The sequence below is a fragment of the Carcharhinus amblyrhynchos genome, chromosome 5 (genome assembly GCF_965287045.1).
Source record: "Carcharhinus amblyrhynchos chromosome 5, sCarAmb.v2.hapA, whole genome shotgun sequence".
NCBI classification, from domain to species: Eukaryota; Metazoa; Chordata; class Chondrichthyes; order Carcharhiniformes; family Carcharhinidae; genus Carcharhinus; species Carcharhinus amblyrhynchos.
Window position 1 is genome coordinate 2159594 of NC_137328.1, and position 16521 is coordinate 2176114.

The following is a 16521-nucleotide window of genomic DNA, read 5'->3' on the forward strand; positions in this document are numbered from 1 at the left end:
TTGTTAGCTCAAAGGCATCCTCCTCTCAATGTTATCCCCTTGCTCACATAATCTAGATATGCAGTCAGTTTCTACATGCACACTAGTGACATTCAGCTTTACTTCCAGCCCATAACTCATGAACTCTCTGGTGGATAGCTGACACCATTTTTATATGTGGAAAAAGAACAAAAAAACGATTAAAGTAAGTACTTCAAAAATACACACAAATGCTCTAATTATTTTTATTGGATTGCTGAAAAAGCACAGAACACATTTAAACTATTGTTGTACAATAAAACAGCAAATTAGAGTAGATATCTCATCACTAAATTGCAGTGATGAATAAATTCAGAGATGATGAACACACGTACCTTTATTTTGATATATTTCAATTGGAAATGAAGTTAGCTGCTAAATAATGGAGACAGAATGCCATGTTACATTGCATGCAAGAGTAATTGCTGTTGCACAATTGAGCCTTTCTTTCCAATGCCTCAATATAAAGTTGTTACAGGGACATGGAAGTTGCAACACAAAAACAAATCACTTTGCCGAACAAAGTTGGCATCTACCCTCCATGAGAGCAAAATAGTTCTCTGTGAAATACTTATTGCATGGTTCAACATAACTGTGAGACAGTACACTGAGACCAGCTAGTGGTTTCCTCTTATTGTACAGCGAACTTAACCATTTTATTCCCAAGTATTTCAACAATGTGAACCTGTCCAATTTAGTTTCATTCATAGAGAAAGGGCAGTTGAATGGTCTTCCTAGTCCTAACACTGATCTACATCTTACAATCTATGCATGCTATTTCTCCACATTCACACGAATGTCTGGAAGAGTTTACGGAGTTAAGACTCAGTTCTACGTAAAACAAAATGCACTACAACAATGTTTTTATTGTTTTTTTTAACAAAGAACTCATCAACTCTTTCTAAACCAGTTACTTGGTGTCTAGAACTCAAGTAGAATAAATACACTTGATAATAAGTCAGATTGCATTAAATAAAAATGGCAAATACAAAATTTGTAGGATGGAAAATGTTCACTCAACTATAAAGTACAAACTTATCCTCATGAAAACTTCTCTTATTAAAACAATTATTTTTTCAATCTCCTTCCAGATTATTCAGGAAGGAGCTTAGGTCAGTTTCTGGTGTTTTGAAGGGCCTCTTGAAGTATTTTGTTGAACTCAGCAAGTTGTTTGGCCACGTTCTTCACAACTGGTTGGTAGTCACTTTCCATACTCTTTGTAGCAATGACTGTTGAACAGAGTTAAGGATATTGATAAGAATCACAAGTGAAATCCATTCTTTTAGATTCAATCTCCAAAAACAATTAAAAAGCTCAAAGCTCTCAGAACCTTGGGGTGAACATCAGTACTGCCAGCAATGCTGCAAAACAAGTACACACATATACACGGTAAATAATCATTAATTGTGTGTCAAGAAAATGTATTAACATAGATGCTGCAAACAAAATACACCCTTAAATAGCTTTCTTTAAAGTATAATATATTATTTTAAAGTTCATAAGCTACATTACTTTGGCATAAATTATACATAAGCCATAATTTACTACATATAGCAGGGAATTACAATTATAAGCCACCAATTCAATTAATGTGTTCTGGTCACGCAGTCTATCTATAAATATAATGGAATCATATTAATTCAGGGCAAAGGGAAAGGCCATTTGATTTGACTGTGTCAGTCACAAAAGAGCTATTCAGCATTAACCCGCTTTCCAGATCTGTGTCCTTGGCCTTGTAGGTTACAGCACTTCAAGTAGTTATCTAAGTATTTAAAAAAATATGATGAGGACTTCTGCCTCTCTTCGCCTTACAACGTGCGAGATCCAGGCCCACTCCACCCTGTGGGTAAAAACATTCCTCCTCAATTCTCCTCAAACCCCTCTACCAATTACATTAAGTTCATGCCTTCGGGCATCTGCTAAGGGGAACAAGTTCTTCCCAGCCACTCTATCTTGGCCCCTCAATTTTAACTACCTCAATTAAATCTTCCCTCAGACTCCTTTGTTCCAAAGAAAACAATTCCAGCTTTCTAGTCTTTTCTCAAAGCTAAAATTATCCAGTTTTAGCAATTTTCTAGCAAATCTCCTCTGTACCCTCCCTATCATATTCTGCCTGAAATGTGCTGAACAGAACTGTACGTGGCACCCTTGCTGTGGTCTTTTTACACATCCAGCATAACGTCGCTGGCTGTTGAAGTATCCATAATGTCTTTTTAATCACCTTATCCAATTATTTCATGAATTTGACCACAGGACAGAGGGACAAAGGTAGGCCAGTCGGCCCATTGATTCTGCTCTGCCACTCAAGTGATCATGACTGATCTGATAGAATAATCCTCTACGCCACTTTCCTGCCTTATCCCCATTACTCTCGATTCCTTTGCTGATTTGTGGATATGAACTCGAAGATTCCTCTACAAGGCTCAGAATCCTACCATTTATTGTCTATTCCCTGGCCTTGTCTGCTTTTCCCAAATGCATTATTTCACACTTCTCCACTGCATTTGCCACTTTTCTGTCCACTTGATCAGTCTATTGACATCTTCGGGCAGTCTACTGCTTTCTGACTCACCAATCACATGACTGATTTTTGACTCAATGACACAAGATTAATCATTACTTTTTGATTGACCCTCATTATTAGAAACATTTAATGGGTTGGTAAATGTTTCAGATTGACTTTCAAACAGAGTAAACTCCAAGGATGTAAAAACATGTCCAGTAAAAAAGAAAAATAAAGACTTGGAAGCAATCAATAAAATGATAAATCTGGAATATTAGGTGAACAATCACAAGATTTATAAATTCAATGGCAGATCATCAAACAGTTAAAACAGGGGTTTGTCAATGGCAGCAAAAATAGAGCATCAAGGGCAAGCTAGAAATTACGAATTATCATGCAACAAACTACTTTGAAAGGACAACCAGTAAAATTAATTGAAATGTCAAACAGCACAAATGTTACAAAACTAGCCTCTCTGGCAATACTGCATGTGATAATCAAACAAATTCTAACTTCACTTACAGAAATAAAAATAGCATTACGCAACATAAGGGCTGTGAACCTTGTGATTTGTGTTACATGTTTTTCAGTACATTTTTACGATAGAAATGTAATTTTCAGGGTTATAGAATATCACTGGAAAACTAAAATAGTTACTGAATTGAGTTTGAAATTCCTAGCAGCAATTTGTTAGTTTTAGTGTGTTTGTTATTTTCTAGTTGTCTGCTGTTTTAATGATTTCTGACTGTTCATTTATAGACTCATAGAATCCCTACAGTGCTGAAGGACGCCATTGGGACTGCACTGACAACAATCCCACCCAGGCCCTATCCCCGTAACCCTAAGTATTTACCCTGCTAATTGTCCTGACACTAAGGGACAATTTAGTATGGCCAATCAACCTAACCCGCATATCTTTGGAGCGCAGGAGGAAATTGGAGCGCCCGGAGGAAACCTTGCAGGCACAGGGAGAATGTGCAAACTCTACACAGTGACCCAGGGTCAGAATTGAACCCGGGTCCCTGGCGCTCTGAGACAGCGGTTTCCTCTTAGCTGTTAGTGGGATGCCAGCATGCCTTACCTTAACGGATGGTGGTTTGCAATATCTTGTTTGGTCAAGATATTTGAAACATTTTCCTGTGTGCTTTGGAGACTTTCAATGTGCAATGTTCAACAAAGTGTAATGAATACTTTCCCATATGTATGGTCATATTAGAGAACAATTGTGCAAATTTTGGCTAGCCTCTGGGATTTAAGTAAAGAAGGATTTTTAGTGATATATTTGCTTAATAAAACTTCTCTGTTGAATGTGAAATACAAAACGGGACCAGATTGCTCCTGAGGGTCATCAGTCTATTCTTTTTGCTTTGGCAATCAACTTCAAATACAGCTTGGCCTCTCTATTCAGGACTGATGAATGTTTCAAATGATTTCCCAATGTAGTAGCAATGAATACACCAGGGGAATTCAAAGTAAGGCTGTACCGTATAACAACAACGTTAGGATCAGTGAAAGATTAATTATGTCAGAACAATGTCAGTTATGGTTCAGTGGGTAGCACTCCCATCTCAGTGTTAGAAGGTTATTGTTTTATACAATATAGGTTAACACTTCCAGCTTGAGACGTCAAATTGAGTTCCTGCCCATCACATCAGGTAGATGCTTTGATAGCATTCAAAGAAGACCAGGGCAGTCCTTACTGTGACCTGGACAATACTTATCCTTCAACCTCAAATAAAAAAAAACTTTTTGACTGACTGAAATGGTAAAGGATACATTCTTTCATAACAAAGTTGTTCTGCTCATGGTGTTGCCATTTGCGTTCCAGATTCATTAGCTGAAAAGTAAACATTAAAAGTTACCACAGTAGGTTCCAACATTTATGCACAATTTCAGAGCTCACGTTTGAACTCATTTGCTAAGATCCAGCAGATCTTCTTTGACACCAGTTTGCACTCCATTTCCTCTGAAATGGGACATAGGAAGCAACAAAGGAGCAGGATAGGCCATTCTGCCTCTCGAGTCTGCTTCACCATTTGATTAGGTCATGTCTGATCATTTACTGCAATTCCTTGCATTATCTCCATATCCTTTGATGTCATTAGTGCCCAGAAACCTATCGCTTTCTGTCTTGAACATGCGCAATGATTTAGCTGCTAAGCGCCCTAGGGAGAGAATTCCAAAGATTCACCACCCTGAGTGAAGAGATTCCTTCTCATCTCAGTTTAAATGGCCTGCCCACATTCTGAGACTGTGTTCCCTGATTTTAAACTCACGAGTGGGGGAAAAAAACTTATCCACATTCACCCTGCCATGATCCTGGAGGAACTTCATAAGTTTCAATGAGGTCGCCTCTCATTCTTCAGAGTGCTAGGGAGTACCGATCCAGTCCACTCTGTACTTCCACATAAAACAATCCTGCAATTCCAGTGATTAATCTGGTGTACCCGCTACAGAAAATATATCCTTCTTAAATGAAGAGACCAATACTGTGCACAACATTCCAAGTGCAGTGTCACCAAGGCTCAATACAACTGCAGCAAGACATTTTTACTCCTATACTCAAATCCCCTTGTGATGGAAGGCCAATTTACTGTTGCCTTCTTAACAGCCTGCATGTTAACTTTTTGTGACACATGAACAAGGACAAAGTTTCTTTGGACACCTTTCACCATTTAAGAATTATTCTGCCTTTCTGTTTTTTTCTATCAGAGTAACTTCACACTTATTCACAATATAGCCTATCAAATTCCTCTTAAAGCTTTCTTGCATCCTCCTCACAGCTCACATTCCCACTCAGTTTAGTGTCAGCAGCAAATTTTAAAATATTACAATTCGTCCCCACATCCAAATTGTTTATATAGATTGTGAACAACTGTGGCCCCAGCACTGATCCTTGTGGTACTATACTAGTGACAGCCTGCCACTCTGAGCATGATCTTTTTATTCCTACCTTCTGCTTTCTGTCCATTAACCAATTCTCAATCCATACTAATACATTTTCCTCAATCCCATGGGTTCTAATTTTATTTACCAACCTTTTGGTGTGGAGCCTTATATAAAAAAAAACTCCTGAAAATCCAAATACACCATATCTGCTGGTTCTCCTTTATCAACACAAGTAACATCGTCAAAAAAGCTCTAACAATTTTGTCAAACATGATTTTCCTTTCGTAAATCCATGTCAACCCTGCTCAATTTTAACATTCTTTTCTAAATGTTGTTATCACATTCTTTCTTTATAATAGATTCTAACAATTTCCCTACTACTGTCAAACTGACAGAAATGTAATTCTCCATTCTCCCATTTCCTCTTTTTAGTAGTGGGGTTACAGTTACTACTTTCCAGTCTACAGTAACCATTCCAGAATCTATAACATTTGGAAGATAATCACTAATGTATCCACTATTTCTGTAGCCACCTCTTTCAACACGCGGGGATGAGGTTCATTTGGTCCAGAGGATTTATCAACCTACAATCCAGTTAATTCTTCAAGCACAATCTCTTTACTAATATTAATTCTTCTTGTTCCTCAGTTTCAAAATTCCATGGTTGGCTGGTATTTTCGGAAGGTTTTCTGTATCTTCTTCCTTGAAGACTGACACAAAGTAATTGTTATTCCACCATTTCCCAATTCTCCACCATAAATTCTCCTGTCCCCACCTGTGGGCCCATGTGTGTCCTGGCTAATCATTTCCTTTTCACATACCTAATGTATATTATGCAGTAGATGTAACACTGTTAACAAAACAGTTGGGCATTCCTCTGGATATTGTTCATATGTTATAAAAACCAGGATTTACAGGCACAATAAAATTTTAGTTACTGAAGGACTTTGCTATAAAACATCATTTTAAAATTTTTCTGGAACCTCACGTAAGTACGAATAAGCAGCTATTCAAGCTGGACATCTTAATTTGTAACGAGAACAAGGTCTCTAGAGAGAGAATTCTTATTCTGGGTCCACTGTGATTTGTCATTTGTATTAATGATTTAGATGAGAATTTAGGATGCTTGGTTGGTAAGTTTGCAGATGATACCAAGATTGGTGGCATAGTGGACAGAGAAGAAAGTTATCTCTGATTGCAACGGGATCTTGATCAATTGGGCCAGTGGGCTGATGAGTGGCAGATGGAGTTTAATTTAGACAAACGCGAGGTGATGCATTTTGGTAGACTGAACCAGGCTGGACTTATACAATTAATGATAGGACATTGGGGAGAGTTACAGAACAGAGAGATCTAGGGGTACATGCTCATATCTCCTTGAAAGTGGAGTCACAGGTGGACAGAGTGGTGAAGAAGGCATTCGGCATGCTTGGTTTCAACGGTCAGAACATTGAATATAGGTGTTGCGATGTCTTGAAGTTGTACAAGACATTGGTAATGCCGCACTTGGAATGCTGTGTGCAGTTCTGGTCACCCTATTATAGAAAGGATATTATTAAACTAGAAAGAGGCCAGAAAAGATTTACTATGATGCTACCAGGACTTGACGGTTTGAGTTATAAGGAGAAGCTGGAAAGACTGGGACTTTTTCCTCTGGAGCGTAGGAGACAGAGGTCTATAAAATAATGAGGGGCATAGATAAGGTCGATAGTCAATATCTTTTCCCAAAGGCAGGGGAGTCTAAAACTAGAGGGCATTGGTTTAAGGTGAGAGGGGAGAGATACAAAAGTATCCAAAGGGGCAATTTTTTCACACATAGGATGGTGAGTGTCTGGAACAAGGTGCCAAAGGTAATTGTAGAGGCAGGTACAATTTTGTCTTTTAAAAAGCATTTAGACAGTTACATGGGTGCAATGGGTATAAATGGATATGGGCCAAATGTGGGCAATTGGGGTTACCTTAGGGGTTTAAGAAAAGAGGGCGGCATGGACAAGTTGGGCCGAAGGGCCTGTTTCCATGCTGTCAACCTCTATGAGAGTTTGGGAAGAAAGTATAGCCATCCAATAGAAGAAATCGCAGAGTTGACTGAATGTTCCGAGTTTAAAGTCTTTGGATTTGTCATACGTGCCTGAGGTAAATGGCGTAAACAGAACAAACAGCTGATGAAGTTTCTTGACATTAAGAGGGCATGGCTGAACAAACCACCCAGCTGGTCAGATTAGATATGATTATTTTAAAGAAGATGAATGAAGCTAAATTTGTGTTCCAGAATATTCCCCTTTACATTTGTCAGAAGAGGCAACTAATTGATTTTATGTATAAGTAATATGGAGGAAATTGAGCACCGTCTTAAAAACTTTGTGGAGATATTCCTGGTTGAAGTTTTTGCAGTCCACCTTTATGTAACTCACTGGCTTGCATTCATTATTCTCTTTTCCTTTACTTAATCAGTTCCTTGGTCATCCTTTGCTGGGTTCTAAATTGCTCTCAAACCTCAGGCTTACCACCTTTTCTGAACTCCTTTTAAGCCACTTCCTTTGACTTAATGCAATCTTTAACCACTGTTGATTTTTTACTTTTCCCCTTGGGTGTTTGTGCCTTCGAGGAACATATATCTGTTGTTGAATGTGTAGTATTTATTTAATACTACCCACTGAATCATAGAATAACTACAGTGTAGAAGGTGGCCATTAAGCGCATCGAGTCACCACTGACCACAATCCCAACCAGACTCTATCCCCATAGTCCCATATATTTACCCTGACACTAAGGTTAATTTAGCATGACCAATCAACCTAACCCACACATCTTTGGACTGAGAGGGGAAACTGGAGCACCTGGAGGAAACCCACTCAGACACGGGGAAAATGCGCAAACTCCACACAGATAGTGACCTGAGGCTGGAATTGAACCCAGGTCCCTGGTGCTATGAGGCAGTAATGTTAATCACTGAGCTGCCCACTGCCAGTCTGTCAAATTTTTAGTTTATTTTCCCAATCCATCATAGCCAATGTGCCTCTTGCACCTTCATAGTTTTCTTCCTTCAGGCTTAAGACACTATTTTCAGAATGAACTAAGTCACATTCAAACTTAATGCAATGCTCTATCATATCATGGTCACTATTTCCCCAAAGGCTCCTTCAGAACAGGGTTATTAATTAGCCTTTTTACATTACACAACATTAAATCCAAAATAGCCCGATCCCTAGTCAGTTCCTCAGCACACGGCTCCAGAAACCCATGGTGTACACACTCCAGAAATTCATTCTCCACATATTAGTGCTGATTTGGTTAACCCAGTCTATGTGTAAATGGAAGTCATCCATTACTTCTGTATTACCTATATTACATCTAATTTCTTGATTCATACTGTGCCCAGTATTAACACCATAGTTTGGTGAGGAATGCAGTTGCTTTTGGCTCCTTGTAAAATTCTCTACCATATTGTATGTTTTACTCAAGGAGTAGGAAGAAGCCTTTCATCTGGTTAAGCATCGGAATTTGGAAAAAAACAATATCACTTTTGTTAACTGTAGCGTATAATTTTCCAAACCTCATTAAACATGAAACTTGTTGAATATACAGCACTAATTCAATGAGGAATTGATGTCACAAATTTATAACTGTTGCAAGCCGTCAGTGCTAAAAATATAGGCCTGTGTAATGAAATAAAATATTTTTCAGATCAAAAAATAACCAGGTTCTAATTCAATCAATTGAAATAATCCTTTGTGATCTCTTGTTTTAAAAAAAAGCAGGATGTTAAAGTTAATGAAACAATGCAACATTTGACACAACAAAGGACTTATCTGAAGGATATAAAGACTGATAAAAGACCAGCAATTAGAACAAAACCAGGAGAGGCAAAATACAAACAAACAATCAAACCCAGTGCCCAACTCATTGTAAAGAAATTTCTCTTTATCTCAGTCTCAAGTGGTATATGCCTTATCTTAAAATTAAGCCCATTGGTTCCAGATTCCTAATTGAGGGAATTATCTAACCTGCATCTACCCTGTCTATTCCTTTAAATATTTTGTAGCTTTCAATGAAATAATCTCTCATTCTTCAAAACTCTGGAAAATAAAGCCGAGTTTGCCCGATCTCTTTTCATAAGAAAGTGTTGAATTGTTGCTTTTCGGAAAGAAGAGAAATATATAATAGAGTTCCTCAGGATTCAGTACAAGAAACACAGCTGCACAATTTTGAGATTTTCAGATGACATGAAGCTTGGAATGTTTGTAAACTATGAGGAAGGTAGTTATAGACTTTGAGAGGAAATGAACTGACTGGTAGAAAAGACAGACATGTGAAAAATGAAATCCATCCCTGAACCAAATCTGGGGAATCTTTGTTGCACTCCTATGGAAATAATATCATTTCTGAGACCAAAACTGCATACAGAACTCCAGGCGCAGTCTAACCAAGCTTCTATACCATTGAAGCCAGGCCCCACTACTCCTGTCCTCAAATCCTCTTGCAATAAACACTAATATTCCTTCAGAACATAGAACAGTACAGCACAGTAAAGGCCCTTCAGCCCTTGATGTTGTGCCGAGCTATGCCCAATCCCAAGGTCAAGCTATCCCACTCCCTATCATTCTGGTGTGCTCCATGTGTCTATCCAATAACCGCTTGAAAGTTCCTAAAGCGTCCGATTCCACTATTAGAGCAGGCTGTCCTCCCACACCGCAACCACTCTCTGAGTGAAGAATCTACCTCGGACATCCCTCCTATAATCTCCCACCATGAATCTTATGGATATGCCCCCTAGTAACAGTTACATCCACCCAGGAAATAGTCTCTGCTTCCACAACCTTCTTATAGTGAGGTGACCAGAATTGCACACAATATTCCAAATGTGGTCTCACCAAGGTCCTATATAGTTGCAGCATAACCCCACGGGTCTTAAACTCAAACCCCCGTTAATAAATGCTAACACACTATAAGCCTTCTTCACGGTTTTATCCACTTGAGTGGCAACCTTCAGAGATCTGTGGATGTGAACCACAAGATCTCTCTGTTCCTCCACACTCCTCAGAACCCTGCTGTTGACCCTGTGATCCGCATTCAAGTTTGTTCTACCAAAATGAATCACCTTGCACTTGTCAGGGTTAAAATCCATCTGCCACTTTTCGGCCCAGCTCTGCATCCTATCAATGTCTCTTTGCAGCCTGCAAGAGCTCTCCACCTCATCCACTACTCCACTAATCTTGGCGTCATCAGCAAATTTACTAACCCACCCTTCAGCCCCCTCTTCCAAGTCATTGATAAAAATCACAAATAGCAGAGGACCCAGCACTGATCCCTGTGGTACATTGCTGGTAACTGGTCTCCAGTCTGAAAATTTTCCCGCCACCACCATCCTCTGTCTTCTATGAGACAGCCAGTTACTTATCCAATCAGTCAAATTTTCTTCTATCCCACACCTCCTTACTTTCTTCATGAACTTACCATGTGGAACCTTATCAAACACCTTACTAAAATCCATGTATACGACATCAACTGCTCTACCTTCATCGATACACTTAGTTACCTCCTCAAAGAATTCAATCAAATTTGTGAGGCAAGACTTACCCCTCACGAATCCGTGCTGACTATCCCAGATTAAACTGAATTTTTCCAAATGGTCATCAATCCTATCCCTCAGGACCTTTTCCATTAACTTACTGAGTATCGAAGTAAGACTAACTGGCCTATAATTACCAGGATCATTCCTATTTCCTTTCTTGAAGACAGCAACAACTTTTGCCACTCTCCAGTCCTCTGGCACAATCCCCGTAGACAGTGAGGACCCAAAGATCAAAGTTAATGGCTCCACAATCTCATCCCTTGCCTCCCAAAGTATCCTAGAATGTATCCCATCTGGCCTAGGGGACTTATCCACCGTCAGGTTTTTCAAAATTACTAATACATCTTCCCTCAGAACATCTACCTCCTCCATCCTATCAGTCTGTATCACACTCTCATCCTCAAAAACATGGCCCCTCTCCTTCGTGAACACTGAAGTATTCATTCAACGCTGCACCTATCTCTTCTGACTCCATGCACAAGTTCCCACAACTATCCTTGACTGGCCCTGAACTCACTCTGCTCATTCTTTTATTTCTCACATAAGAATAAAAAGACTTGGAGTTTTCCTTGACCTGAACTGCCAATGACTTCTCATGCTCCCTCCTAGCTCTCTTAAGCCCTTTCTTTAACTTATTCCTTGCTACCTTGTAACCCTCAAGCGACCCAACTGAACCTTATTTTCTCATCCTTACATATGCTTCCTTTTTCCTCTTGACAAGACATTCAACTCCTTAGTGAACCATGGTTCTCTCACTCAGCCATTTTCTCCCTGCCTGCCAGGGACATATCTATCAAGGACACACAGTATTTGTTCCTTGAACAAGCTCCACTTTTCATTTGTGTCTATACCTGACAGTTTCTGCCCCCATCTTATGCTCCCTAATTCTTGCCGAATTGCATCATAATTACCCTTGCCCTGATTATAAACCTTGCCCTGCCATGTGACTGTATCCCTCTCCATTGCAATAATGAAGGACACCAAATTGTGGTCACTATCTTCAAAGTGCTCTCCCACAAACAAATCTAACACTTGGCCTGGTTCATTACCCAGTACCAAGTCCAATATGGCCCCACCTCTTGTCAGCTTATCCACATATTGTATCAGGAAACCCTCCTGCATACACTGTACAAAAAGTGCCCCATCCGAATATTCAATCCATAAAGGTTCCAATCAATATTTGGAAAGTTAAAGTCATCCATGATAACTACCCTGCGACCTCCACACATATGATGTGGAAATGCCGGCACTGGACTCGGGTAAACACAGTAAGAAATCTCACAATACCAGGTTAAAGTCCAACAGGTTTATTTGGTAGTAAATGCGACTAGCTTTTGGGGTTTGCCCTTTCAAACCCTGAAAAAAACCCAGGTGCAAACCCTGAAAGCTAATGGTGTTTACTACCAATTAACCCTGCTGGACTTTAACCTGGTGTTGTGAGACTTCCTACTGTGTTTACCTCCACACCTATCCATAATCTGCCTTGCCATTTTCTCCTCCACATCTCTATTACTATTTGGGAGCCTATAGAAAACTCCTACCAACGTGACCGCTCCTTTCCTATTTCTAACTTTAGCCCATATTACCTCAATAGGCAGATCCCCCTCGAAATGCCTTTCAGCGGCCGTTAAACTATCCTTGATTAACAATGCTACTCTCCCACCTCTTTTACCACCTTCCTTACTCTTACTGAAACATCTATATCCCGGAACGGCCACCAAACATTCTTGTCCCACAACATCATTAAACTTCCTAAAACTAGCTGTACCTGCATGCTAGTCTTCAGTGACATATGGATAAGGACACCCAGGTCCCTCTTACATCTACACTTTCTAATTTCTTACCATCTAAGAAATACTCTGCACATCTCTTCTTTTTACCAAAATGAATTAATTCATACTTTCCCACATTATATTCCGCCTGCCATGCTCTTGTCCACTCACTTAAGTCTTTCCAAATCTTTCTGTAGCTGCATTACATCTTCCTCACAACACATATTTCTGCTTTGCTTTTTTGTATAATCTGTAAATCTGGAAACATTACATTTGGTCCCCAGATTTAAATCATTTACATTATGAACAGATCCTTGCAATACCCTCACTAGCCACAGCCTGCCAATGTGAGAATTAGTAGCTGTGTTCCTGGTTGTCAAATGCCTGAAGTTCTAGAGCTACCTCCCTTAATCTGAGTTTTATTCACCTTGTTTACAACACTTATAACCTACCTTTTTGATAAAACATTGGGTCACGTGCTCTAGTATCCTTATATCTGATTTGGTGTCAAATTTTGTTTGATAACACACCTGCAAGCCCTTGTGGGATGTTTTACTACACTAAAAGGTGTTATATAAATTCATGATATGGTTAAAAGCAGCAGGTTTTCATGAGGGCAAAATGCATAAATTTACAAAATAATTTATAGTGCTGTTCCCTGGAATGTTCATTTTTTGTGTGAATGGAGTAATGTGGCAGATTTACTTGGGTTATTTGAAAGATTAGGCAAGAACTAATTTAGTGGTTTTAACGATTTTCTGGCTAAAAGAGGTTCACACACCATAGTCTAGAAGATAGGTTTTAACAGTATATCCAGACTATAGGAAGTCTGTCAGCAAATCCCAGAGAGCGCAATGTCATCAGATTTTTATTCTGTCATTATAAACAATGGTGTGATCATGAATAATTTATCTTTGAGCAAGTGAACGCTTAGTCTAATATGTGATGTTAAAAATCTGAAATTTACACAGGTTTACCCTTACAATGCTAACGGGGGTCTAAACTTCAAGAAGTGTGATGGGCTGGATATAATAGCAAGCAACAATGGGAACTGAAGAGTGGGTGAAAGAGGGGAAACAAGGCTAATGCAAGTTATGAAAATAAACTTTTTTTTTGAGTGCTGGAAAATCCGGGAATCAACTCTATTTACAAAAAAAAGTGAAAACAGTTACACAACAGCTTGTTCATTCAAGTTAATGAGATATAGATCTCGTCTACAGCCTCACTTTCGGCACCATTGTAAAAGCATATTTTGCTTTTTTAATCAAATATAAACTGTGAACGAGAACATAATAACATACTAAAGACAACAAAACCCCCCTGATTTTATTAATGGATGCTAACAGCACAGAGGAATTTGGCAGCTTGTGATGAGGCAATCTGAATAAACAGATGCAAAGCGTTGAGTCAGTCATTCCTTTCTACAAATGGGGAAATATTTGTGCTATCTGAATGAGTTTACTTATTGTCATTGACACATATACATGTGCAGACACACACACACACACACACACACACACAAAATGTCCTTGCTTCTACAGCCTTGTTTCCTGTTATACCAATTATCTATAATAACCATAAGCTGCGGCGTGAAGATTATGAGACAATGGGACTCACAAAGGCTACCCTTCATAAATCAGAAGGCTAACAGGAAACTCAAGTAGTTATCATGTTGATGTTTACTTCCTAGAAGGTAAATCTAATGTTTTGCAAACAGAGTAGGCTAAAAGCAAAATTTTGTTTAGTAGAGGCCAGACAGGTTTGCAAACTCCCCAGTTTTCCACCAGAAGTTTCCATTGCTTAAGAACCCCTTACTGGTTCCCTATTGGCATCGCTCACTCTCACACAGAATGTTGAAGACCTGTAAGGTAATTGGCAGCTGGAAGGGATCCCTTAAAAGGTTCTATGTCATTTGAAAGGCACAGCGCTTATTTCAAAGTGCTGCCGTGGTAGGATTTCAAGCAATAGCATGAAGAAATGCAAAGCTGGCCAGGGAGATAATCAGAAACAGACTGTCCATACCCACTATCATGCCACTAATCAGAACAGCAGTGTTAGCACAGCTTGATGGTAATGACCAAAAGGGAACTGTAACAACAAGATCTGGGCTTCAGTTAGCAAGTGGTTGAAGAGCTGATCCATCTGCTTCAAGCCTAGTCACCAGCTTTTCCACAGGGACAGTACAGCCAATGACAGTCAAGGCTAGGTTCACCATCCCAGTCTGCCAAGAGCATCTTTCAGACAATTTTCTGCTTGCAGAAATGTCAAAAAATGCCTGATTATACAGCAGACCTGCCAGCTTCTGGCCTGTTTCATTGAGTAGGAACATAAGCAATTTAACAGTACAAAGCTAAGGGAGCATTGATAACAGTCATCTATATTTAAGTTGTTAAGTTTAGGAATCCACTTACATACTTTGCAACTCATCTCATTATCACTAAACAAACATGCATCAAAGTGCCAGTTTGTTGTGTGAAATCCCATAAAGGGTTAAGTGAGATTAATATCATCAGATTCAAGTTGCAACCAATGCGTGAGCTAAAAATGCCAAAGGCTGCACCAACACTTCAGTGAAATCAGAAATTAACAGGATCCAAAGGGCCATTTCAGAGTTAATTCCCTGATGTTGTTAAGATGCAACTTTGCATTGCAGGATGCAAGCACCATAGAACAGGACAAATAGACCTGAATACACTTTGCACTGAACTTAGAATTCCATGCAAAAGAGTGAGTTGTCACTAGGATGGTAGATGGTATACCTTAAACAACTGAGAGGCACATCATTACTGCTCCAAAATTAATAGATTTGATCCCATGACAAATTTCCCGTGGTCTTCTGAGGTGCAATTTACTATTCACTGGACACCCATTTAAGGTGTGTACAGGAGCTGCCGAATTGTAATACCTAAAGCCAAGGTTGCGTACTTTTTGCAACTTAGATTTTGTTCGTTGTTTAGCCATTGTCATGCTGAAATTCCAACATTATGTGAATAGTAAAATTTGTGGTTCCTCATGGTTATTTTGCAGTGATTCTGGACTTTGGGTGACAATTGCAGCAACAGCACTAAATTGTCAAACTCAACTGTCATACATTGCACAGCATGAGCATTGCACCAGGCTTGCTAATAGTTGCCCTGGATTTGGAGGGAGGCAGAAAACTTTCTTGGAGGGAGCAAAGACAGGCACTTGGTACCCATTCACAGACAGCTCAGGAGCTGTGTAGTTTGACTCAGCCTAAGCCAATTACCTGGGCAATGTCTGAGGATACCTATTTTGACTCTCTCCACTTCAGCAACAATGTTGTTACCAAGCTGCACCATTTGCTGAAGGCTGATCTACAAGCAGGATGCAGCAGAAAGCAAGCATGCCTGCTGCTGTAACAGTACCATTGCATTGAACAGATACACAATAGCAATCTGTAACAGGCAATAATTGCTTTAAAGATGCTCTTAAAACGCATTTTTAAATGTCTCTGCCGACCCTGGGAAACTAAAGAGTTAAGGATAAGATATATAGGTACTTCAAGGCACCAGCGTGGGGATAAACATGCTTTCATAGCTGGCATCTGGTTTCAATTAGAGTGGAACTAAGCGCACCAAGGCTGGTCAAGGTTGAAGGGAGGATAATGTTTTGCTGACCAGGGAAAAAAAGGTGCCTAGAGTGGCTAACTTTATCTTGTCTTACCTTCTGTTGTGATTAATGGCTAAGTGAAGTAAAGGATTCCTTCATAATAGGGCAATAACAGACACAATTTCTTTATGAGTTGT

At 39.4% G+C, this 16521-nt stretch overlaps 1 protein-coding gene across 2 annotated transcripts in view; it reads right to left on the reverse strand.

Annotated features, from left to right (window-relative positions):
* Window positions 1–218: 218 nt before the first annotated feature.
* The window catches only part of ift74 (intraflagellar transport 74), an 85463-nt gene continuing 69160 nt past the window's right edge, over window positions 219–16521 (reverse strand). For both annotated transcript variants that reach the window (XM_080188318.1, XM_080188317.1), the window contains exons 18-19: window positions 4298–4358; window positions 219–1247 (exon numbers count right to left, since the gene is read on the reverse strand). In XM_080188318.1, coding sequence (XP_080044444.1) covers window positions 1132–1247; window positions 4298–4358 — 177 coding nt within the window. In that variant the 3' untranslated portion in view covers window positions 219–1131. The remainder of the gene's footprint in view (window positions 1248–4297; window positions 4359–16521) is intronic.